The sequence below is a fragment of the Leptodactylus fuscus genome, chromosome 2 (genome assembly GCF_031893055.1).
Source record: "Leptodactylus fuscus isolate aLepFus1 chromosome 2, aLepFus1.hap2, whole genome shotgun sequence".
In the NCBI taxonomy this organism is placed as follows: Eukaryota; Metazoa; Chordata; class Amphibia; order Anura; family Leptodactylidae; genus Leptodactylus; species Leptodactylus fuscus.
In genome coordinates, this window is record NC_134266.1 from 166,113,175 (window position 1) to 166,141,165 (window position 27,991).

Here is a 27,991-nt window from a genome sequence, read left to right on the forward strand (position 1 = left end):
TTCTGTCTTGTTAGATGACAACCTCAAGCCTCACAGTGAATCCAATGTGTAAACTTTCCATTCTATAGCTCTCAGTAGAAGGAGAAGAGAGGAGAGTGGAGGGAGGCGGTAATAATAACGCAGCTGCAGTCTGTGCACACACATGATCCAGATGTCAGAAGTAAAATCCCAAACATAGACCTTGCTCTCCACCATGTACATGCCTCTCATTGTCACCATGCTCCCCTGCCTGTCCCTCCTCTGGAGCAGCCAGTGACGTCAGCAGCTTGGCCGGTGCCCTCTTTGCAGCCAGCAGGAGGAGAAGGAGAGACCGAGCAGAGAAGAAAAAGGCAAAGAAAGAAGAGGAAGGAGGGAGGGAGTTATGCAAAGACGGAGGTCACTGGGTAACAGTTCTCTTGTGTCCTGGAGCAAGGAGCAGCTAGAAGCATCTGAGTCAAGGGAAACAAGTGGGAGACACAAGGGAAGGAGGCAGAGAACAGCTCCAGCTCCTTCACAAGGCATCAAATAAGCTGCTCCACCTGCTCTGCTGCTCCTCTCACTTTCCTGTCAGTTGTCTCGGCATCAGACACCAGTGTGTCCCCTGCCCTGCATCCCTAGCTTCTTCTCAGAGCCTGTCTGCTGATCCTGGGAGGGGAGCATGGCTTCATCTGCCAGCGGGATGGAGGAGGTCCGCTCCTCGGTGCTCACCCCTCTCAAGCTGGTGGGACTTGTGTGCATCTTCCTGGCCCTGTGTCTTGATATCGGAGCCGTTCTGAGCCCAGCCTGGGTGACGGCGGACAATCAGTACTACCTGTCCCTATGGGAGTCTTGTAAGAAACTAGGCAACGACTGGAAGTGCGATACAACCCTGCAGAGCGGTGAGAGACTTCTTCAGTTACCTATCTCCACAGCAGCTAACATCCCAGCAGAGATACACTGGCAGCATCTGCCTGCCTTCTGCTGACACTTGCCATACTTCACCATGCTCGTCTGAGGTCTCATCTTACTCTTCTGCATATCACAATTCACTTTAGACAGAGTGTTATTGGGATAGGACCTTAGGTTATTACATGCTATAGGAGCTGTGTGATATCTGTAGCTGACACAGACTGATAATAAGGATACAGTGTATTGTATACACTGGAGAAACTTCTAGACCATGTCTAATTCCATATATATATATATATATATATATATATATATATATATATATATATATATATATATATAAAGTGTGGTATTCCTGAGTTGGTGTCAGGCAATGTCCTTTACTCAGTGAATTATGTGCTGTGTTTATATTACTCTTATACCACATATTACATGCTGACATCTAGCAGTGTCAGGGTGTATTATGTGTCTACATATGAATTGACACGACCTTTAAAGTCCTAACCATGCTATTCCTGAAATATAAGTTTCGGGGTGAGGAAATTGCCAAATTCCCATAATCTCTATCTATGTCACATGCCTCCATATATAATCTCCATCATTCCCATTGATACACCATCCCATGCTTGCTATCCATATATCTGACTAGGCTGCAATCTTCTTTATGTATCAGCTCCCGCACAACTGTTTATTTCATGCCCATGATAAATATCACTTACCTGGATGTATTGGGAAGCAGCATTTTTGCAGCTGTAATGTATATTTTTGGTACACTATTCCATATAATCCAGATAGTGGTATTAACAGTATTATTGCAGTGTTCTCCCTTAAATTCTTATTTAGATGAGATGAATCATCAGCCATATACAGCATGTCCCTCAGTGAATGAGCCCACTCCTCTCACATACAGTATGATGAATGGAATTGTAATGGTAAAATAACAAAAGTGCTTGCTTGTAATAATAGTAAAGCAAATGCATTATACATGAAACCTGCATATAACCAAAGCACTATCAGGCTGCCATTAGTGCTGGATTCATCTATCAGCTAAACATTCACTCCAAGGGTTATCTCTGCTTTCTACATTGGCATGGGTTCCTTCTGCATCATTAGTTTTTATAGAAGGCTCATAATATGCAATATGTTTATTATGTTCAGCAAAATGCAGAAATAACTATATATTATATTATTTTATGTTATCCAACTGTCTTCCTTCTGAATTACTGCTGACAATGCCATCACCATGTTTCACAATGTTAACCCTGCCAATCCCATTGCCATGTTTCTCACAGGTAGTTATTGCACTACAGTATTTGCTGTCCAGTTCTTTTAGAGTTAATCTATATTTTCAGAAATTGACTCTGCATTTGGTACTTGAATCATTGTGGACACAAATATTAGATTTCTGAGTCAGAGAATTTTCAGCTTTGTCAATCACATTTACTTGTTTATGGATTCTAACTATAGACAAATGTATCATAGGAAGTCGCCTTATCAAATGCCATCTATTGTCCGGGGTCACTGACTTTCTGCTATAATGTCCACGGTCTCTAGACACATTTTCTCTCTACTTCTGATGAGAAAGGTCTTAAAAAAAGTATTTGCATTTGTTAGCAGCTGCATTTTTTCACAGGCATGTTTGTGGGATTGTGTGCTTAAGACTGTATGTGAATAAGTTGAGAGGCCGTGACAAAGCTTGTTGTGGATAATACAAGGTGCCTCATGCTATTTCTATGGGCTCAATTCATGTCAGCTGTCTGCTTTTTGTGCTGGCATACAAAGGAATTGCTACACAATATAGAAAGTGCTTCTTTTTCACACACTTAAGTCACAAATAAGAAACAGATGTGATTTTATCCACACCCCTGTATATTTGTCCTTATCCTTTTTTCGTTCACTTTGTGGAAGTTTACATAAGGAGCTTCATTTTTTTGGCTAAGAAAAATATTGGACATTTCAAGGTCATTAGACAAGCCTAGGTTTCACCAGCTATTTCTTGAGTAAATGAATAATTATGCCTGAACAGACCCTTTATGTCTGACATCTGTGGCTTTCTAAGGGTGCATAAAGGGGCAGTTGTGGGGTTGTCATGCCCCCTTTCAGCTCCATTTTAACCTAATGATATGAGAAAGAAAATTGCAGCACTATAGAAAATGTGCTCAGTGTAACTTTCCAAAGAAAGAATGATTATGGTTAATCTGAAGATGAAAATGGAATCATACATCTAGAGACATACCAATCCCAGCACTGTCCTTACTATGGTTACCACTGTGCATTTCCTTTCTTACTTAACCAAAGCTCCTCATGTGGTAGCTTTGAGAACGTTCACATATTTGTTAGCTGGATTCCATTCAAGTTCTCATACAGTAATTGAAGCCTTTCGAGTGGTGTTTTGTGCAAGTTGTTTTCCCATTTGGTATGCTGTGGAATAATGTCCTGAACCAGTTATGTGAAGGCAGATTCCTGTGGCTGCTCTGTAAAAAAAAATCTAATGGAATACTGGTTCTAAGTAAACATTTCAAATATGCAGTACGTGCCGAATATATTAGAATTAAAATGTGTCTATAGAGAAACATATTTATTGCATATCTATCTATCTATCTATCTATCTATCTATCTATCTATCTATCTATCTATCTATAGTACAGGTTGTATAAGTATAGTATATAGCATAGGTTGTAGAAATGTAGGGCCAGGGTTACATATAGCAAGCTCAGAATAAAAGATACAGGTAAAAGAATCTAACACTATGTAACACAATCTAACACTATGTAACACAGTCTAGCACTATGTAACACAATCTAACACTATGTATCAGAATCTAACACTATGTAAGAAAATGGGAAGTATGTAACAGAATCTAACACAAAGTAAAACTATGTAACGCATTGTAACACTATGTAACAAAAAAGAATAAAAGATACAGATTAGCTGATAGATATGTAGCATAAATTAAAAATAAATAAAAATAAGTAGTTAGCTAGAAGAATAAAAAATATACACATAAAAAGGTAATGATGAGACAGATGATGAGAGAGGAAGATAGGTAGGTAGACAAGTAGATGGATATATTATAGGTTAAAGTGGTTGTCTCACCACACCTATGCCTATTCATATGAAATGTTTGGTGTCTCCATGCATTATATAGATGGCCATTCATTTGGGAATGTATGTCCTGTCACTGGCCATGTCTCCCGTTGATAAAAGGTGATCACTAGGAGTTAGAGAGTGTAACCCTTGGCTTGGATTGTCTTCCTGATACAATCCCTGTAAGGCTAAGGCCACAAATTGTGTAAAAATGTTAGAAAATCCTTTACAACAGAAAATGATAACATATTAAGTATAGGGTTAGTTTTGATCCTCACTACAGTACTGAACTGTTGTATCATGGGGGGAAGCAGTGCCTTGCCATGACTGTCCAGAGTACTGTAGAACTATATATGTACAACATATAGGAGTGGCGGCATAGAGCCACAATGGTGATACATGGCAAAAGTAAAACTGGGCATGTCTCAAGCTTTATTTTTTATAGTTTTCAGAAATTCATCACAATCTTCTAGATTTAATTTTTAATGAATATCAGTTTTATGTGTAATACATACCATGTTTGTTACCATGTGTAAAATGACAAATGAAAGAAGACCTTACACCACTTCTGAGATATCTGTATTAGCGAGAGTTCCCCATTATATAAATGGAATTGCGATTTCACAAGGAATAAAAGTATTTACCAAAACAGACATGAAAGGAAAGCAGACAGGTCCACTGGAAATAAATGAATACATTGACAAAGTCAGTCCTGCTACATCTGTAATGACACCGATATTCTCTCAGGGTATATTACATGGCTCAGAAAACTCATCATGTTTGCTGGTTAATATTGTCATAGTTAACATGCAGTTTAAGAGGATGTGCCTTAAGCTTGAATGATAACATGAAATTAATAATGCAGTGTCTCACAAACATTGTTCATTTATGTCAGTTTAGCAATTCAGATTCCCAGCTAGTGGTTCACTAAAAATAGTAAGAGTTCAAAAAAGTTAAAGAAAAGAACCCAAGAGTCTACTATAGCAAGGCTGGTCTTCACCCCTCGACAAACACATCACACATTGCCTTACCTCCGTTGTTCTGTCTATCTATCCAGTCTGTTATTTATCCATCTACCCGTCTATCTATGTATCTATTTATTCTATATGCTGTACAAATTCCATTATTCCCGTAACTAATATGTCTAGAAAATTCACAGTGCTGTCAGAATTATTTGTGAGCTAGTCAGACTACACAGATGCTTAGTAACAAAATATCAGCACCAGAAAGAGATCTGCAGTTGATCTATCTATCTATGTATCTGTCTATCTATCTATCTATCTATCTATCTATCTATCTATGTAAATATATATATATATATATATATATATATATATATATATATATATATATATATATATATTTCTCTATTGGTGTGCATGCCTGAGGCACTGGCTTCCTAATTACATCATAGAAGTCAGATTTGCATATTCTTCCCATGTTCCTTTGCACAGTGGAGCGCTCATGGCTTAATAAGACTCCACACACCTAATTGGTGGTCTCTCCCTATGGAGTGACGATATCCCCTCAACTACTTTTTTTTAGAGAAAGCAAACAGATATCTTGAAAGTTGGGCAATTGAAACAAAAAATAGAAAGTTATGCTATGAGTGGTGATATAAAGAAAAAATCAGGTCATATGTTTTATGATATGGTCACATAGAGTGGAGTCTCTCCTGTATAAGCCACTTTGTAGGAATGGTTACTGCTATGGTGAATTTGGCCCATCCACATGTTATTGTACATGAGTGGACATCCATGTAATACTGTAGTCACTATAGTGGAGTTGTCTGCCCAAACAAGTATGGTGAATGGTGAGTAAAATATTACCTTTGCATGGTGCAGGTGGCTCACATTAACATTTAAGATTTTCACCTATATGACCAGACATGCTTTATGTTTCTCCTATACTCCATGTCAATTCTTCTTAACATTTATAACTTAACTACCCTATTGTCGAGATATTTCAATTCCCTTATCCCAAGGATGTGTTTACTCACAACTCTCTACATGCTGCAACTGCTCAGCTGACAGCCTTGATGATACCATCTGCCTTGAAGGATCTTTGTAATATAGGACATTGGGGGATAGTTGCTATATTACTTTTTAAGGCTAAGGCCCCACATAACAAAACACAGCTCAAAAAAATGCAGCAAAAATGCATTGTGTTTCCATGGTGTTCTTCATTGAGTTTTCACTGCATTTTTATCTGCATTTTTTTCGTCCCCTATTAAATACATAGGGAATCTCATTCACTTAGTTGCTACTGTATATGTCAAGAACACTGCATTCCTGTAGCATGGGGCCTTAGCTTTAACTACATTGTGAGGTGTAAGGGTGTAGGATTGGGTCAATGCACATCTATCTGTCTGTCTATCTATCTAACTGGAGAATAAATCCCACCCCATGTATAAGACCTTGGCAGCACTGTAAGTGACTAACTGCTTCACCCCAAGTGTGAGAAGGAGCGCTATCAGAGGTCCTTCCTCCCAACCGCGATCAGGCTACATAATCTACATCAGACTAAGCGAAGATCACTCCGCACAGAAAACTAAATGATCCTGAAGTCTTCTTTCTGTTTTTTCTTCATCTGCTATGACTAGTATTTTATCTCCTATCTGCTATTCTGAGCTTATGTGTGTCTCCTTCTGTAATATATTACTTGTTATTATCCTGTATCTGTATTATTCTTGCTGCTGCTGTAACACACTGAAATTTCAGCCACGGTGAAAGGATTATCTTGTGTTATCTATCTATTGTTTCTGTATAGTATTTGTCTATTTTATAGTATCAGTATAATATATATTTTTCAGAATTATGCAGAATCTCTCTGTGATGTAAATTGTATTTCATTTCACGGAGGCGGCTGATCTGTTGCTCATGTGTTCACAAGTTCCAGAGTGAGATTACAGAGCAGTAACAAACCTTTACCCTGTAGCAAATGTGTATGTTCTGTGAGTAACACTTTACACTGACAGGTCTGTGAAATAGTTTATCCCTGGCAAAATAAACACAAGAGGACAGAGCCAGGCTGTTCTGAGCTGTGTCTGGCATGAGTCATGTGATACATTGAATAGCCTAGCACAAAAGAGGTTTTGACTAGAAACATAAGGCAATACGATTGCCACCTGTCTGAATATGGTCTTGTCATATGTAACGCAGCATGGTATGACATTATGGCAAACTTATGAATATTCTATCTAATTATCTATGTTAAAAAACAGATATATATATATATATATATATATATATATATATATATATATATATATATATATATATATATGGATCTTGTGTACCTTTGCAGATAAAATGGAATTTTAAATCCAGGCAGAAAATTGCCAACTTGTCAACTATTGTCTGATCATAAAATAAATACATATACAATTGTTGCAATGTGCTGGCTGTTCTGACTGCAGTGTAGGAGTAAGCACTGTTAAAAACATCACATTTAGTTTTTATTTACACTACACTACACAATAATATACTAAATTGCTATAGAGGAAACATTTTTCTTCTAGTCTGTCAGAATCTCTTTTTTGATGCTATGTTATCAGATGATATGAATTATCAGGTAGCCAAACTATTTATTAAACTTCAAGAAGAGAAGCGCAGAACAAAACTTTAACACAAAAGAAAAGTGGTATAGTATTATAACTTAGGTTTTTTTTCTTGATATGCTTGATCTTTTGGTCTTGTAAAATTTCATATTACATTGTAGTTTGTACTGAAAACATGTTCTGGAATGGATTATTGAATACTGGATTAAAGGAATTTTATTATATTCTATATTTTGAGCTTTGTACCTTTCTGCTGGAGTTTTATTCTAACCCTGTATTTATAGACCTAGAGAATCCACTTGAAGTATAATGCAGCATTCACACTTATGCCTTGTACCTGTTGTGATTCCGCCTAAATTCCAGGAAAAGCTGTTTGGGGACGGCTTGCCAGCGGTCAGTTTAAAAACCTATTCACTTCAATGGGTTTTAAAGCAAACCGCCGATGTCCGTATACAGCCTCTCCGCTGTGAAACAGGCACAAAGTCTTGTATGTCCGACTTTGTGTCCAAGTAAAGAAAAAACAGTTTCATGGCAGAGAGGCTGTATACGGACAATGGCGCACAACGGCGGTTTGCTTTAAAAATCCATTGAAACTGACCGCTGGCAAGCCGTCCTCAGGCAGTTTTTCCTGGGATTTAGGCGGAATCAGGGCGGACAGGTACAAAATGCAAGTGTGAACACCGCATAAGTGTTTCATCAAGCACGTCAGAGTACTATGTCAGAAATTTTGATCATTGGGGTCCAGGTGGAGGTGCTCAGCTGAGAAACTTGTTCCTTTGGTTTTGATTGACACTGTTTGCCTCTTCTCTTTGCTGATGGTAGCTATGATTTTAGGTAAAGTATGCCATTGAGTGTTTATAGTCAGAGACTTGTCTTGGTTCATCAGTTGCTGTGGAAGGATCTTCTCCTCTGAGATCATGGCACTTGCATAGAATGATCATCTGGGATTTTAAACTGAATTACAATGTATTCTGAAAAACAGTGCACAATCCCAGAACCAGCAACAGAATAATAGATTTGTTACATTAAAAACACAAAAAACATGTAACTTTTATAGTCAAAATACTATTGGACAGATTTATTATGGCCCTTCGCAAGCTTTCTCGTGTACAAAAAGTTTCAACTTTTTAAAGGAAATAGGCCAAAAAATAAAATAGAACATATAAAAATGTCAGGGTACCTGCCATGATATCTACTTGCAGCCTCTTTAAGATGCATGACTATCTAGGAAAAAAAAATGACCATCACTACTCTTCTCTATGTAAAACCTATTCTGGATGGTTTCCCTGTGGCTGGAGGGGAAAGGGCAAGGCCAGGGGCAGGTGGGTGTAGCCAGGTAGGGATTGATATCATGGTTTTTGTTCAGGCAGTGTATCAGTCTCGCAGGATTTCTGAGACAGTGGCCATGGCTGCACCAATATCAGAAGATGGTGGAACAACCCAACCTTTCTTTTTACTTGCTGCACCATGTTTAAATGTCGCATTTGTTATTACTACACCAATCTCACCACTTTGCGAAAAAGCACATGGAAGAAGGGACATCAAGAGGGTTGGAGCCATAGTCCCAGACAGATTTATCATTATTTACACCAGTTTCTGCTTTTAAATGATGATTGAAATCTACTCTGTGCCTAGTCTGGCAAAAAAATTCAGACTAGGCCCATGGACAGTGGATGTACCTTATCATAAGTAAGGCACGTATTCTGCCAGCACAGTGGATGTCAAGACCGGCATGGAAAGTCTTGACAAATCCATTATGATGTGTACACCCTTATAAATCCACCTTGATATGCACACTATTAATAGCATAAAGTAAATAATATAATATAATGAATAAACACATGCAAAAATACAATAAAGATGTGACATACTTTCCTTGCTATATACACTATGAACACCATAGGACTCATCATAGTTCAGTATATGCATTACTACTACACATTTACATGCTAGGTTTATCGCTACCCAAGCGTTTACAAATGGCAGCGCATAGTGCTTTATTTCAACTGTATAGTATGAGTGTAGGCATATGAATGAACAAAAAGATGATAATTTCAATATCCTTATCTACATTCTGGTTTCTAATTAACCCATGCTATCTTTTTATGTTACTTCTGATGATATGTCTTATCTGTTCAGCTACTGCTAATTGATATTTAGTATGCATGGCACAGTGTCCCAGTGATATAATCCTATAAAATAAACTAATGATGACATTACCACTTGCTTGAAAGTTATGTGCATAGTTATGAGGAGCTAAAGTAAAAAAAGATCTGTCACAGTAGGACAACTTATTTTATAGTGAAGTATGTTCTCCAGTGATGGCTTGCATGCTCTGTTACTAGTCCAGGGGGGGTAATCTCTGACTCTTTTGGCTATAATATGCAAATGAGCATATTCAGTAATATGTTGGTCCTTACTAAGGCCTATAAACTACAATTCTTGTACCACAGCATCTCAACGCCAGGTTTAATGAAGACATGTGTCTCCATAGTGACAGACTACAAACTGTACTTCTATGTAGTCATATTCCCTTCTATCTGTCCCTAGTTATAAGATAATCCTTTAATAGTCCCACAGTGGGGAAATTTCAGTATGTTTCAGCTGCATAGTATTACAGATACAGGATAATACACAGTAATATATTACAGAATTAGACACACATATGCTGAGAAAGATATACTAGGAGTCCATAGCAGCTCCGGAACAGAGAAGAAAGAAGGAGGACATTCATAATCATTAGTTCTCTGTGCGGAGTGATCTTCGCTTGGTCTGATGTAGATTATACAGCCTGGTCGCGGTTGGAAGGAAGAACTTGCGATAGCGCTCCTTCTCACACTTGGGGTGAAGCAGACGGTCACTTACAGTGCTGCCAAGTCCCATCAGGGTCCCATACATGGGGTGGGATTTGTTCTCCCGCATGGAGGTCACCACAGACAGTATCCTTCTGTCACCCACCACCTGTACTGGGTCCAGGAGGCTCCCCAGGACAGAGCTGGCCCTCCTGATCAGCCTGATAGGTTTAGTAAGATAACAATAGGTTAGGGACAGATAGAAAGGAAGGTGATTTCAGGACGCCCACGTGGGCGTTTCTGTGTCACGTGATGCGCCCTATGTGATTGGGCGCACCCTCGGTGATGCATGGATGAGGGAGGAGCCTGGGCGGCTTTATCTATCCAGGCTGGCTGTGTTGCCGATGCGGCTTTACATCATAGCCACAGGCAAACTATATGCATCACGCTTGTCTATCTAATACGGGAGACGGATCGCTGCCGCTCCGTCCTTAGGTACGTTTAGCCTCTGATGAACTGGTTGAATATACCAGATGAAACGCGTTAGACAAAACTTGTAGGACTGCTGTGTGTGTTACTGAGTCACCAATGTGACTTGTATGAATCTTTTGCTTGTGATTGCTAGACTTAGTGCTGGGGGACTAATGTGGGCCCTCAAGTCAGTGGTCAGTTAGGGTTCTGATCAGTCCTTTACTGATCCCAGTTAGTGTATGTGTCTGCCCTAGCAATTGGGCGGTGTGCTGGTAGGCTGGTATGATATTGGCCCTAGCAATTGGGCAGTGTGCTGGCATGGTGTAGTTGGGAGTTATTATATCCCTGTGTTACTCTGATCCAACAAATATCTAGGCTAGAGTGTGCATCAAGTCATTAGCCTGGGTGGGTCTGGTCTACACCTTCAATTTATCAAACACCACACTAATTTTTCTAGTAATTGCTTCAGAACTCCCTATTTTTATATACTTGACTTTTCAAGTTATTCTTATTGACTTTTAGCGTATACCTAATAAAAGTTATATTTTAATGTCACTTACACTACCCTTGTTTGAATAGACTTTTGGAAAAGCCAGTACTCAGAATTCAGGTATCAATTCATAAGGCTAGCTGAAGAGTGAATGCTTTGCTTTGATTCTGATTCTGGCTGTAAAGAACATCTCAACTTTTTGTTTGTAATGGTCTCTATAAATGTCTCAAGAAAGTCCTGACATTCTGCTTGCTAGCCTTGTCTTCTTTATATTTTGAAATATAATGGTAGGAACTCAATGCCCTGCTGGTAGGGTATTGAGTCCAGCTAATTTTAGTTTCCCTATAAAGCCTATGTCTGTCATCTCTGTATGTAAACACAAAGATAACACTGACTCTCTTCTCTAGAAGAGGTAAGCATGTATGTTTTTTGTTCTGTAGTTATATTCGATTTCAAGTAATCATAATAAATTATCTCTCATGGTAAAGGCAAAGTCTATAGTGTCCAGTTCAGCAAGCTGAATGGAGGTGGCTTTGTTTGATGAAGAATATAGGAAGTGAAAAGAAGAGACATCAAAGCTGCTAGAGCAGGGAGATAGGAAAACCCCTTTAACATTACAGTGAATGGTAACAGATACAAATAAAGGGTTCTCTGTTTGCATCCATCATTCTATTAAATTTTTAGTCCATTTTTCCGATCCCATAATGGATCAGATATACAGAATGAGAATGCAGTGTGAGAGTAGCCTTATACAAGCACTCCAATAATTCAGCTTTTTACTATTTAGTTACAGAAGCCACTAGTTCTTTTCACAATACTACACAAAGTGTCAAAGAAAACATGATGTACAGTGCTGTGCAAAAGTTTTAGGAAGGTGTGGAAAAAATCTCAAACAACAACAAAACTAGGCTATTTGCTGTTCCTCAGGCCATGCTAGCAGTTCTTGGCATTTCTTTGTTAGCATATGTGCCTTATTTAAAGCATTCCCTGTGAACTTCTAAATTTGGCAGAGCATAGCAGTGTCTAAATACTGTAGTTACTTGACATACACATGGAAACTAAACACCGGGATTAAAGTGGCATTTTCATTCATACAGTCTCACCGTATGTTAATTACATTTTCCATGAGGTTCTACCATTGCATTAATAACCTGCTTGTGATTTTTCTTTGGATAACTTTTTCTATGCATACTGTACCTTACAATACATAGATTAGATATGATATGTAATATTTTTCAAAAACATACAACAAAACAAACAATCAAATAAATAAAAAGTAGAAACAACCTAAGAGTATGTACACACAGCAAAAAATGAAGAGTAATTCCTCTTCATTTTCCGCCACTGGCATTTTTGCCACAGTCTAGCATCGGCATTCGGTCGTGGCATCCCGCTGCTGATTAGGTTTGGATGAAAGGACCTAGTCAGCAGGGAGTCTCGAGCCGTGGCAAGATCGAGCAGGACACTTCTTTTTTGACACTTCCTTTTTTCCAAGTTCTGCTGCAATCTCTGCCTCCTATGGAAAACAAGAGGAAGCATATTCTGGGAGAAATCTGCCCCAGATTCAGGGATGAAATCTGCCCTCAAATCCATGGCAAATTCCTCCATATGAACTCAGCCTTAGGCTGCATTCACACGGAGTAAACGCTGGCGTTTTTTGTGTGTTTTTTGCACATAGCGCCGCGTTTACGCCGCGTAGCGTCGCGTTAACGCCGCGTATACGCCGCGTTAACGCCGGGCAACGCCACCGCTAAATAGCGCGGCGTTAACGCGGTGTTAACGCGACGCTACGCGGCGTAAACGCGGCGCAATGTGCAAAAAACACACAAAAAACGCCAGCGTTTACTCCGTGTGAATGCAGCCTAAAGGTATGTTCACATGAAGGAATTTGCAGTGGATTTGGGGGCAGATTTCGTCCCTGAAACTAGGGCAGATTCTTTCTGGAATCCACCTTCCATTGTTTTCAATCGGAGGCAAAGATTGCAGCAGGTCACAGTAAAAAGAGTCCATGCTGATCGGGGCCATTCATCTGTGCCTAATCAGCAGCAGGAAGCCACAACGGAATACTGATATCCTGCATTAGCATCCTGTCACAGATAGACTGCAGGCAAAAATACCTCTTCATTTTTGTGATCATAGCCTTAATGATCCTGTAAATATCATTGTATATCTGGAGGCCAGCTGATACATTAACTGTATACAGTGAAAGCTTTTCAGAAGTCCGCTTCTTTGAGACCCTCCAATCCCCAAAGACTGATTTTTCAATGACTGATTTTCCTTCTATCACACTCTCTGGAGGCTGCCTCTCTAGAAGCAGTCTATGCAACTCTCCATCCAAACAAATATTTTTGTGGAAATGCCTTTGAAAAGGCAATACACTGGATTTACATACACTATGGGACCAATATGAACACATTAATGACCTGCATTATATCAATTGGCTCTAACAAGCTGGTTTTTTTTGGGCTGTTTATGCTTTCCGAATCCATTTAACACTTTAACCTGCATGCCATACACTTTTTTTTATTTGAGAGGCCCACCCACTAGAAAGATCTTTCTTCTGTGCAAATTTGGTTGTTTGGTTCATAGAGTTTTCACTGTAACAGGGTGCAAGAGAAAAATATATTTTCTGTGATAATGTGCGAAGTAAAAACTTTAGCCTTAAGGCACCTCTACCAATGTACTTCTAAGACTTAAATCTACACGCATAATTGTTCTAGAATAACATCATGATCCATCAAAATGTATCATGAATCTTAAGACCTTGAAAGCTGCATTAGGAGCACTTTATTATTACCAGTAATCATAAACACAGAATACTTGACATATAATTGCTGTATATGTTTCGAGTGATTTCACCTCATTTTATGGAAAATGGGAAGTGTATTTGAAAATATATCAGCCTTTGTTCTTATGAATTATTTAAGCATATGGACCTACCTGTTCATGAGCAATGCAGAAATCCACAAATTAGCTGCAGCTCTTCATATGGAAAACCCAAGTCATCGATGTGCTACATGGACATGTAACTGAATCCACACCTTAACACAACATTTCCCCTGATTTCCAAATGTCTTGGGAGCCAATGTTCCCACCTTAATTTATTAAAGATAGCAAATTATTAGTTTGCCTCTATACTGGTTAATCTGGCCACAACAGTTTATTACAATACCAGATGAAATTGTATGTCCCAGTATTACGTTTCAAATATACAGACTTAATATACAGAATATCCAGTTTGAAGGCATATATACTACCAAGTTATGAATCACAGTATGTGCAGAATTGCTATGAGGGTTTGATCTTCAGCTAGAAACTACCAGAAAATTCATTGTTTCTTGCCTGCAGCAAGTGAACAAAATACTTACTACAATACACTACTGTACATAGGGAGACTATAGATTGCCATTGTCATAGAGTGTATAGATTGCCCACATGTTCAGCAACAGGGACTTTGATTTCCCTGTGGACTCTCTTCTCTAGCTTGCATCGCAATCTATTAGGTTAGTAAGAGTATCTTAAGGAGTGCCGCATAGTGTATGGCCCTTGTCCTTGTGCCTGTGTGTTCTCAATTGTATAAGATTCTTTGGGATATGGATTCCTCCATTCTAATCCTGTCGCATGACACAGCATCAGTTTTATTTTGTAACTGATATTTGTAGTAGTCTATCTAAAAAGAAATAGTTTAACCGTATAAATAGGAGTTTCTGGGGCTATAAATTTGCTTTTATTGATATATATGATCTGTTTTAAGGGGAATCTGTCAGCAGTTTTCACTCCTGCTCTTGTTGACATCTATTAGTGCCCTTTCAGGAAACTTCTACAGCTATCAGTCACAGGAGAGGAGTTGTGGGAGCAGAGAATACTTCTGGGCAAGGGACTGGCTTCAGAGTACTTATGGCCCTCATAGGCATCGGAAAACATACTGATAACATACACCAATGTATGTTTAAAGATGTCTAGTTGGCTCATACTTAGTGACGCCAGCATTTTTGCATGGTCAAAACTGTGTTTTTGGGCACATTATGGTCTGTGTATAATTATTATCTATTACACAATTTCTTGGCATTATTTTATGTGCATTAGTTGGCTAATGATGTTAGTCGGCAGATATGTTACAGGCTAGTTTTTTGATGCTTGAGTTGGACTTGTATTGACAGTTGGAGCATTGGCCCAAAATAATACGTATTACTTACTCTATCTTACCATCTGAGATATATCTTTTACTGGGTGTTCTTTGTCCCCATGTATTCTATGTTTTTGTGAACACTTAGGTATTCATAAATTAAGATGTTTGGTATTATTCTTATATTTTTGGATGTAATCATATGTATATGATATATATTTATTAATTAGCTCAGGTTTATGTTGGTTTCATGGTGAAAACTGCTGACAAACTCCCTTCTAGTGATTTCACTACTGAATATATACAGACGAAATATCCAGCAGTTACAGGACCACAGTGACTAATACTGTAGCTCTGAACATATAAAGCATAAGGCTATTGGACATATTATTAAGAAACAAGACTCATTGCTCCATTGTTTACATGTAGACTTGGACTTGTAGACGTTGGCCTACAACGTGGACGTTGTTCAATACATGCCGTATATTGATAAGTGATATACAGTACATTGCTTTCATATATTTGTGCTGCCCCCTTCTTTTTATTGTCTATTGGTAACAGTTTTTTCAGTCTGAATCTATACTTTAAGTCATTCCTGATTCTGTAGACCTGGAGCCGGGAGACTGGGTGCATGCAAAGCATCTTGCTAAAAGGTCTTGGATAAAAGGTTTGGTGGTCCCCAGTAGGTCTTGTTGACAACACCTAATTCAGTTGTGTCTGGATGGTTTAAGAAACAGCTGAGTAAACAGTTTTTAAAGTGTTCAAGGCGATGAAAGAAAGTAACTGCCAACAAAATTATATTGATTCATATTAAAGGGATCCTATCATTAAAACACATTTTTTTCTGGTTGACACGTAGGAATAGACTTAAGAAAGGTTATTCTTCTCCTACCTTTAGATGTCTTCTCCACGCCACCGTTCCGTAGAAATCCCGGTTTTCATCCATATGCAAATGAGTTCTGTCGCAGCACTGGGTGCGGGCCCCAGCGCTCAAACAGCACTGGGGGCAGGTGGTCAAACTTGTACGCTTCGGGCAGATAGAATGCGCATGCCCACAGGCCACAATAAAATGGCTGCTTGCACAGTATTGTAAGCAGCCATCTTCTTGCGGCCGGCAGGCATGCGCAGTCGGCTTTGCCCTAGGCCTGAAGCCTAGAAATTTGAAGCAAACTCCCGGAAGAAGACGCAAAGAAGATCCGTTCCTGAAGAAGATGGAGGCGGCGCTGGAGAGTTCTCTTGCAGCATTGGGGATGCCCCCAGTGCTGTTTGAGCGCTGGGGCCCACCCACAGTGCTGCAAGAGAACTCATTTGCATACCGACGAAAACTGGATTATATACCAAACGGCGGCCCAGAGAAAACATCTAAAGGTAGGAGACGAATAGCCTTTCTTAAGGCTATTCCTTATTTAAATTGAGATTAAATGATAGGATCCCTTTAATATGTTAAATGTAATTGTAACTTGATTTGCGTCTGCCCTACCAGACATTTCTGTTTTAGAGAATCTGCTATAGTTCAGCTTTTTCTAAATTTAATATAAAAAAAATTACATATACTGGCCAAACTATGATGAATAACTTACTTGGGATCTGAAATACAAACAGATGCCCGATGAATACATGGGAAATACCAATATATACACATAGGCTTACTAACTAATCCTGCTGGCTACTAACATCCTGTGAACCATATATGTATGTGTTATTTGAATATGAATGTCATAGTTGATCAAATGTCATAAATGTAAGAGGTTTTAGCATTTCAATAAATGATTGGTTGTTAGAGAGAAACCTCTTAGACCACTCAATTGCGTTGGTGTGTTTGTCTCCCTCCGGCCGGTGGCGTAGTCCTTCCATAAGAGGGACGCCTAATTATAACTTGATGTATAGTAAATCCTACAGACAAAGTAGTTAAGATCATTTGGGCTTTATCAAATTCTGAATTCTGCAGCAACAACTTTGAATTCCAGCCTATGCAGTATTATCACACAGCCTGTATAACATAACCAGCTATCCATCCATAGACAAAGCATGCTTTCACGGACAAGTGGTGTTATTTTAGATAGAAGGGTAATTGACATAGCTATGAAAAGATTCCGTTTCTGGGTTAGACCCTGGTATCTTCAGCAATTTTAGAGCATACTTTAAACTTGGCCACATTTACTATGTGATTGAGAACATATTTCATTATTATTGAATCTGTTCTGGGTAAATCACATACACAAACAGTATAGTACACAATAAAATGGAAACATATAAAACAAGAGTGTAGCCCAGAATAAAGATAAAGACTTGAGGCCATGGCATTTAACTTAATGCATTCTGACTTTCTGATGTATAACAAAGCGTGTTAAATACTTGGATTGACAGGGCAAAATTATGTATGATGCAAGAAGCACTGTAGAAAAAGACTATTACTAGTACAAACTAACAGCCCTTAAAGGGGCTATCCAGGTTTCAAAAATGATTTGCAAATACATACACAGTAGCGCTAAATACTCACTGCTCCTTGTGCAGCCTTTTTTTTCCCTTTATTTTGCTACTCATTGTATCAGTGTTATTTACATGCAGTGAATTTGTGGACAAACTACATTTCCCATGATTCATCTGCCATTGCTCATTTTCTGTACACCCCTCCCTTCTCCACTCTTCCCTGCAATGAAATCACAGGTAAAAAATCACTCCCCCATCTGAAGTCACATACTACTGTGACGTTTCATTTGCAATCTCACTCCTACACCCTGTCAATAGCAAATACAGAGAGTGAGAGCACACATTTTCATGGCTAAAAGTGTTATATGTAGGTGTGTCTGACCCATTTAACTGTGTTGCTTTTAGTATGCTTGGTGACAGACTCCCTTTAAAGCATGAGATTATACCAATATAGTAGACTTTGATTTGGTGTCTATGGTTTTATTGTAACTATTTTATTGTAACTATTTATAAGGGAGTTGACTTGGGCTCACCAAAGAAAGTGAATGAATGAAAGTGAATGTGCAATGAGCCCAGTACATGCACATGGTAGTGTGCATGTAGCTTGAGTCTTGTTTGAATCCACAGACTTTACTATTGCTATCATTGTTAAAATTACTTTCCAATATGAAAGCTTGTAAATCTGTTGTACTGTCTCCAACAGAAAAGTGTTAAAGGGGGTGTTTGAGCTGAATGTATTATTGTGCATTAGATTGTTGCATTCCTGGGGAAATTAATTAGGCAATGTTACAGTATAAAACTAGCATATGTTCTACTGTGTAATGAGCCATGAAAACTACTGTGCCCTTAACAGCTGTTTGTTTGCATTACATGTTATGTTAGGGCACACATAGGCATAGGTGTTGGATACTGGTGCACGGCTGTGGCTGTGGTCTATAAGCAGTGGAGAATACTGCCCTCTGTGACATACATAGTGAGGGTGTGACAGTCCATTGTGGCCCACTATTTTCTGGTATTGTGCGTTGCTCTGTATTAATGGTCATATCCATTGGCAATCTATCAAAACAAAAGACTTTCTTCACTAAGATAGTTAAAAAAAAATCTTTAAAACTACAAAATTGTAACTATTTATATTATATTAAATTGTACTTCGTAATGGTACTGGAAGCTGGAAAAAAAAATCAGATTGGGATGGAATTGGAGAAAAATTGTGTTTGTAACATTTTTTTATGGGTTTTGTTTTTGCAGCTTTCAACGTGAGGCCAAAATGACACATTACTTATATTCTGCAGGTCATTGCAATTATACTACAATTATATTGTCCTTAAAAAAAAAAAAAAAAAAAAAAAAAAAAATTCTTGGCGTCACCAAGTTCTGACATCCATAACTTTTTGTATTTCTGTATAGGGGGCTGCATAAGGTGGCCTTTCTTGCTGGGCGAGATCTACTTTGCATTTATACCATTTGGAGGAATGTCTGATGTTTTAATCACATTGTACAGTATAAAGAGATTAAAACTTTAAATATGTTAAAAGTATAAATAAGGGGGCGTTCACACTTCTGCCGCTGTCCGCTCACCATGATTCTGCTAAAATTCCAGGAAAAACAGCTTGAGAACGGCTTGGCGTTGGTCAGCTTTAAAACCCATTCTTTTCAATGGGTTTTTAAAGCAAACCGCCAGTACCCATATGCAGCCTCTCTGCTGTGAAACCATTTTATTTTGCATGGAGACAATGTCAGACATGCAGGATTTTGTGTTTGTGCCAAACGGTTTCACGGTGGAGAAGATGCATATGGACACTGGCGGTTTGCTTTAAAACCCCCCTGAAATGAATAGATTGTTAAACTGACCACCGGCAAGCCATTCTCAAGCCGTTTATCCTGAAATATTAGCAAAATCACTGTGGGTGGACAGCAGTGCAAGTGTGAATGTCTCCTAAGTTCTGCACAGAAGTATTTTAAATAAAAACAACTAAATAAAATAACAAAGGCTCGTGATCTAAAATTAGTTGGGGTGAGATCAGGAAAAATGTCAAATATTATTTCACTGAAAGAGTAGTTGGGACTTGGAACAATCGTCCAGTAGACGGGAAATCTACAGTAATAGGATTTATATATGCCTGGAATAAACACGTCTGTTGTAAGATAAAATGGTAATACTAGAAGTGTAGACTAGATGGACTGTGTGGTAATTTTCTGCTGTCAATCTTCTGTGTGTCTGAAAGATCCATTATAATATGGAGTTTTATGTATAATTTCATTGAGATACTCCAGAATAGCATCTCCTAAAACCCTCCAAGATCTTACTATTCTCATTCAATAATGAAATGTATCACAAAAACTGTTCACAGAGCTGTATATTCATGTATTCCTGGAGAAGCTTTTGATCCCCTCCACACGTGAAGTGGCGTATTGTAACAGTAATAAGTGTCTATAAATTGTCATCTCCTTCCTCCTCGTAGGTGGAGAAATTGAAAATCTCTTTTCTAAATGTTTCATATGTAATATTTTCTTAGTTTGCAAACAGGGCATTGTGAACCCCACTCCACTAACCCCTCCACTATTTTTTTTACCATTCCAGAGGAAAAGAATACTTATTTTGGAGGGCTTCGAATACCTCTCTAAATTGTGAAACCAAGCACTATGATCCTTATACTAATAACATTAATGTTAAATTTGGTTAGTTTAATGTTGCTTAAAAAATTTGCTGTGCTCAGAATGGGAAATAAAGTGAGCTCTTCCTTTAACGTAAACTTGTGAGAATTTAGTACATAAAAAAACAATATGAATTGTATACAGTACCTGACAATAGAGTCATGAATAAAAATACAAGATGATAAGTGAGAGCAAAGGGAACGGTTTTGAGAAATGGAAAGGTTAGCATTTTCCTGCCATGTCGGCTATAGTATTACACCTAATGAATCATTCCCAGCAAGTACATAATGTCATGAGGTTCTGGTAGGATTTAAGCTTTACAATCTGTAACCTCTGTTTCAAAGTCATCATAACTCTTCCTGGATTACTTGTACCATTTGCAATTTACCATTTTATCGGTTTAGGTTTATGTCAGAATAATGTTACAAATATTATTATTATTAGTAGAATTAAATACTGCATATTAATAGCACCTACAGTATCTGCTGATATATTTATCTAATTTATATCCATCTACATGGATCAATATACTAGTAAGCACTATATTTTATGAACACAATACTGGGGATATAGATCACTATATCTATTGATGCATCTATCACATGTTACAAAAATCAGTTTGTCATTTAGTACATGTCACTCAATTATCACAAGGTATTATAGGGGATTTATAATAGCAGTACATTGTTATCATGACCTCCCCCAAAATAAATAATAAATAGAGATGAGCGAACAGTATAATATTCGAGATTCGATATTCGTTTCAAGTAGAGCCTCAATATTCGACTACTCGATCGAATATCGAATCCCATTATAGTCTATGGGAAAAAATGCTCGTTTCAGGGGAAACCACTGTTCGACTTAAGGTAGAGTCACCAAGTCCATGAGTAGCAGGAGGAGAGTGTTTAGGAGGAGCGCTGTGCAGTTAAAGCACAAGAACTCCATTATAGTCTATGGGCGAAGTCTAAGATCGGACCACAATGGAGACTGCTGTGGTCCAATCTTAGACTCTGCCTCCTCACAGACGAGCCTCCGGTAGAACCAGCGTTGATTGGCCAAATGCTGTACACTGGCCAATCAACGCTGGTCAATGCATTTCTATGAGAGCTGGCAGCTTGCGGTTACGAGGAGCTGACTTTTTCTCATAGCAATGCATTGACCAGCGTTGATTGGCCAGTGTACAGCATTCAGCCAATCAACGCTGGTTCTGCCAGAGGCTCGTCTGTGAGGAGGTGGAGTCTAAGATCGCACCACAGCAGTCTCCATTGTGGTCCGATCTTAGACTTCGCCTCCAGTAGAACCAGCGTTGATTGGCTGAATGCTGTACACTAACCAATCAACGCTGGTCAATGCATTCCAATGAGAAAAAGTCCGCTCCCTTGTAACAGCAAGCTGCCATCTCTCTCGAATAGCAAGGATGAGCCTGCTGCAGAACCAGCGTTGACTTGCCGAATGTTATACACTGTATAGCATTCGGCCAATCAACGCTGATTCTGAATTGAATATTTACTGCAAATAGCTAGTAGTATTCGATCGAGTACAAATATTTCGAATACCGTAGTATTCAATCGAATACCTACTCGATCGAATACTACTCGCTCATCTCTAATAATAAACATTAAATGCCAAATTTATTTACATAGATTGACAGCATAAAAATACCACATAGTCCATCTAGTCTGCCATTATAGTATTAACATTGTCATTGCAAAGTGGATGGGATTCTTGCAAATCCCATTGGCCACTTTGCATTAAAAACCACAGCGCGGAAATGCTGCGATCTCCAAAACCAGCACGGTTTTGGAAATCGCAGCATGTCAATTATATCTACTCAAACACTGGTGGCTTCCCCATAGATATAATTGTAACAGAATGTCCGCAAAGGAAAATTTTGTGAACTTTCTGTTTCTGCGGGAAGAACTGCGATGCATTCCTGCTGCGGTTTTTCACCGCAGCGTCCCGTGGGGCCTTAGCCTTAAAGTGGATGTGTAAGTAGCAAATTTGTTCCAAAATCTTGTACAGATGATTCTACAGTGTCCAAATATGACTATTATTCAACTTTATAGTCCAATTTTCATGTAAATCATGTTGTTAATGGGAAAATGCTTTGGGGACCTGCCTTAGGATAATTTACATGAAAATGTGGAATAACTGTTGCATCATCTCTGTTAGGTACTGTGATTAGATTTATAACAATTTTACTACTGACTAACTCCATCTAAAGACACAGCAAAAAAATTCCAAGGCATGGCCTCCCAAAAACTGTGTGAAATTACCCATAGACTAAAGACAAACACTGAGTTTTTCTTGCTTTTTTGCAGTTTTTTTTTTATCCACAGCCAGGAGTGGATTCAGAAGGAAGGAGAAGAGCAAGTCCTTCCTTTAAATGGCCCATTCCTTTTGAATTCTGTTTTTTTAGAGATGTGATGGATTACTGTGTGAACAGTAAATGGCGCTTGTTACACAAAGCCCATTCTGTGTTAAATAGATGAAAACTGAAAACTGAGCTTAAGGAGGATTGTGAGCAATTATTCTGAAACAATAAAGGGAATATGTCTTGAGAAGACTGCTTATATCCACAACTCATGATCAGGGAAATCCTTCTGGAGCAGCACCGCTGTTTGTTGAAAGTGCATAGGCCAGCAGATTTTATTGCTTGAATGATCAAGGGTCCTCTAACCTTAAAGTCACTAAATGAGCCTTGTTAAAAGAACATGCCCTTTTCATTCAGTAGTACTGTAAACCTACTCCTAAAAAAAATCAGATTTAATAAGATGCAGACATTCAAAAATTAATATGAGCCATTGGTATGCATTATAATGTATCAACTTGCAACGTTACTGTAGCTTCTATCTCTGGCTGATACAGTAACAGTCTTAAACATCACTCAGTTTTAATCCCTTTAATTTTTTCTTGTATCTATTAAATTATATAAGGTCTGTTGACAGAGCATGGAGGCTCCTGTTCTATATATAGGTGACGCTGTTGTGTGTTAGAATGATTCCTGGGTCTACTTGGAACAGGTGCTTTCCTATACACACCAAATCCTGTTCTTGACATTTTGAGTCCTACATCTTGTCATTAACTTGACAGCAAAGGAAAATGTCCATAAAAAATCTTTTCTTTTCAGTTTCCAGATGGACACACATCCCCTTTAGGCTATCACTTCTAGATTAAAGTACTGTATTTGGACAAGTAGAATTTCTTCTTGAGCAAGATACAAATTGATTTACTATACGTTGCTGTTACCTCACTAGCCTGATCATTCTGAAACTCCAGTTCTGGTGATGTGGCACTGTCGTAGAGAGAAGATGAGTAATTCATACTGTGATGACATCAGAATTCAGTTTCTACATTCTATCTATAGAGAAATGAGCAAGCTATGCTTATATAATTGAAAGGGATACTCAAAAGAATGGAATCCAGATGGGTGCAAGCTAATATTAACAATTTTCTGTGTCTACAACTAAATACCAATTTTTTTCAGGAAAATGGAACTGATATCTAATCCACAAAATAAACAAAATATGAGATAGGTAGGTAAACTATCTAGGGATGTTTAAAAACATCAAGCTTTATTAATATCTCATTAAAAGTGTATAAAACAAGGGCGCTGTCTGTGATATATTATCAGTCACAAAGTAAGTATATACTGTGCGAAAAAGACACACCAGGTGTTGTTGTATATTCCAGATAGCCAGGGGTTAACTATATAGAGGAGCAACAATGACTACCTCAAAATTCCATCCCCTCTAGATATGGTATACTTCCTAACACCTTAGTGAGAGATATACAGCATTGGCCAAAAGTATTGGCACCCCTGCAATTCTGTCAGATAATACTCGTGTTCTTCCAGAAAATGATTGCAAGCACAAACTCTTTGGTATTAATATCTTCATTTATTTTGCTTGCAATGAAAAAACACAAAAGAGAATGAAAAAAAAGTCAAATCATTGATCATTTTACACAAAACTCCAAAACTGGGCCCGACAAAAGTATTGGCACCCTCAGCCTAATACTTGGTAGCACAACCTTTAGACAAAATAACTGTGAACAGCCACTTCCCATAACCATCAATGAGTTTCTTACAATGCTCTGCTGGAATTTTAGACCATTCTTCTTTGGCAAACTGTTTCAGGTCCCTGAGATTTGAAGGGGGCCTTCTCCAAACTGCCATTTTGAGATCTCTCCACAGGTGTTCAATGGGATTCAGGTCTGGACTCATTGCTGGCCACTTTAGAAGTCTCCAGTGCTTTCTCTCAAACCATTTTCTAGTGCTTTTTGAAGTGTGTTTTGGGTCATTGTCCTGCTGAAAGACCCATGACCTCTGAGGGAGACACAGCTTTCTCACACTGGGCCCTACATTATGCTGCAAAATTTGTTGGTAGCCTTCAGACTTCATAATGCCATGAACACGGTCAAGCAGTCCAGGGCCAGAGGCAGCAAAGCAACCCCAAAACATCAGGGAACCTCCGCCATGTTTGACTGTAGGGAATGTGTTCTTTTCTTTGAAGGCCTCTATCTTGATGCCTTTTCCCAAAAAGTTCTACTTTTGTCTCATCTGACAAAACGTTTTTGGCTTTCTCAGGTAAGTTTTGGCAAACTCCAGCCTGGCTTTTTTATGTCTCTGGGTAAGAAGTGGGGTCTTCCTGGGTATCCTACCATACAGACCTTTTCATTCAGACGCTGAAGGATAGTACAGGTTGACACTGTTGTACCCTCAGACTGCAGGGCAGCTTGAACTTGTTTGGATGTTAGTCGAGGTTCTTTATCCACCATCTGCACAATCTTGCGTTGAAATCTCTCGTCAATTTTTCTTTTCACATCTAGGGAGGATAGCCACAGTGCCATGGACTTTAAACTTCTTGATGACACTGCGCATGGTAGACACAGGAACATTCAGGTCTTTGGAGATGGACTTGTAGCCTTGAGATTGCTCATGCTTCCTCACAATTTTGCTTCTCAAGTCCTCAGACAGTTCTTTGGTCTTCTTTCTTTTCTCCATGCTCAATGTGGTACACACAAGGACACAGGACAGAGGTTGAGTCAACTTTAATCCATTTCAACTGGCTGCAAGTGTGATTTAGTTATTGCCACCACCTGTTAGGTGCCTCAGGTAGGTAACAGGTGTTGTTAATTACACAAATTAGAGAAGCATCACATGACGGCCATATTATCAGTGCCGCTGGGCGGAGGGAGAGGTGTGGATGCGGAGACACTAATTCTAAGGTTATCATAGTGGTCAGTCTACTCTCTGCTCAGTATACAAAGCCTATGATGATTCATGCTGACAAATTGTTAGGATCAGCATGTTGAAACACGTCAGGCAAATCAATTTGGCTAATAAGCTTTAGCTTCAGCAGCAATGAATATGGTTCTTTAGCTTTAAGTTCTAGCGACTTAGGGGGAATATGAGGAGGTCAATGTTATAATTCTCTGCATATACAGGCAGTACTCCTCCTCCCTTCCTATGTCAATTGTTTATATCTCACACTAAGGTGTTAGGAAGTATAGCATATCTACAGGGGATGGAATTTGGAGGTAGTCATTGTTGCTCCTCTATATAGTTAACCCCTGGCTATCTGGAATATACAACAACACCTGGTGTGTCTTTTTCGCACAGAATATACTTACTTTGTGACTGATAATATATCACAGACAGCGTCCTTGTTTTATACGCTTTTAATGAGATATTAATAAAGCTTGATGTTTTTAAACATCCCTAGATAGTTTACCTACCTATCCCATATTTTGTTTATTTTCATAAGTTGGGCACGTTGATTTTTTTCACAATATAATAATCCTTTTTGATATCTAATCCAGTATGTTTACTTCTCTGTGTACATGAGTCTATATAGTGTATTGTTCTATAACATACACTTTTACTACCTGGATGTGACATCCAGAACAGGTTCTATACAGTAGGCAGTCAGCTTCAACTAACCTTATACTATAAGTCAAGAGGTTGAATAAGCTAGAAAAGAAATAGAGTTCCTTAAAACGTATGTCTGGATTTAGCAGAGCTGTTTTTTTTTAACTACTCACTGAATTGTCATAAGTCACTGAGCTTGCCAGCAGTCTTGTGAAAATCCAAATATAACACATCATGATATCATAATTTGTGCCAAATGAAGAACTAATTCATTCTTTATTGATACCTAAACTGTGTTACATTTATAAATGTCCAAAACTGACTACTTCTACTAGAGAAATTGTTTTTTGCACTTACTCTCAGATTTCAAAGATGATTTAAAAGTTCACTGGTCTCAAGGATTACTTGGATGTAGATGTATCAAGATAAAATTCCAGCTTCAACCGAAGTTCCAAATCATTCCATTCTTGAGGCATACATGATGTAATAATACCTGTAATACATGTATGCCTCAAGAATGGAATGATTTGGAACTTCGGTTGAAGCTGGAATTTTATCTTGATACATCTACTATTTGAAACCTTCGAGTCCAAAGAGGTTTCCGTGCTTCCTGAAGGAGTTGTCAAGTACACTTGAATGGTGAGCTGGATAAATATATACTTATTATTACTTGGATGTACTTTATGTATGGCTCAGAGCTTCAGTTACCTTATTTATCCATCAAGTACATAATAACTATGGTTATTACATCATTTGAAGGTGTGTGTGATCCAGATCAATTTGGTGTCTTTTTTTTTTTTTTTTTAAAACTACCCACCCGTTCAAAAGATATGGCCCCTTCAATCAGTTGTATCTCAGGCATTATAAAACTTAGAACAGTGTTTTTTGTGTCATAAGAAGGAACATCTTTTCATCTTTTATATGACACCAAGATCACAATTCAACTCATAACAGTTGAAAACACAGGCAGAATTAGGAACAGCAGTTGGTTGTGTTTCAGATGGTGATATCTCTGGAAGTAATACTGGTATATTGTTGTATGAAAGATGAGAATCTCTGTTTTATGTAACCAATCTCCCCCCAGTCATGAATCACATATTTGAATATAAAACAGATAAGGGAGGGCACAACTATAAATGAACGGTATTATGGTGTCTTCACTAGCGTTGAGCCGATCTTGAGATTTCAGGATCATTTTTAAAATCTGATTTCCGATCATTTTCCATTCGAACCTGATCCCGATCCCAATTCCGATTCTAATGCAAGTCAATTGGATTTTTTTAATAATCGAAGATTGGATTTTAAAAATGATCCTATTCACTACACAGCATGGAGTCCAAAAATGGAACGCTTTTTAGACTCCACGCTGTGTAGTGATTAAAAAAAAATCCTCTGGCTACTTATTCCCCCCTGGTGTCCACTTACCTGCACAGATCACTGCTGCTGTCGCTCCCCATTCTTCTCGGTCTGTTTCTCTCTCATTTGCAGGCCTTCAGAGCGCCGTGCGCACCCCTAGGCTAGTGTTAGAGATGCTGGGCATAGGCGGGGCTTGTTGTGGCTTAGGAGAGTGTGGGCGGGTACAGGGTGGGGAGACGTGAGTGCATCACTCATGTCTCCCCTCCCAGTACCCGCCCACACTCTC

General features: G+C 38.6%; 1 protein-coding gene across 1 annotated transcript in view; it reads left to right on the forward strand.

Annotated features, from left to right (window-relative positions):
- The first annotated feature begins 296 nt into the window (after positions 1-296).
- Positions 297-27,991, forward strand: part of TMEM47 (transmembrane protein 47) — a 116,812-nt gene continuing 89,117 nt past the window's right edge. Inside the window, exon 1 of the mRNA XM_075265089.1 lies at positions 297-857. Within this exon, the coding sequence (XP_075121190.1) occupies positions 638-857 (220 nt within the window). The 5' untranslated portion in view covers positions 297-637. The remainder of the gene's footprint in view (positions 858-27,991) is intronic.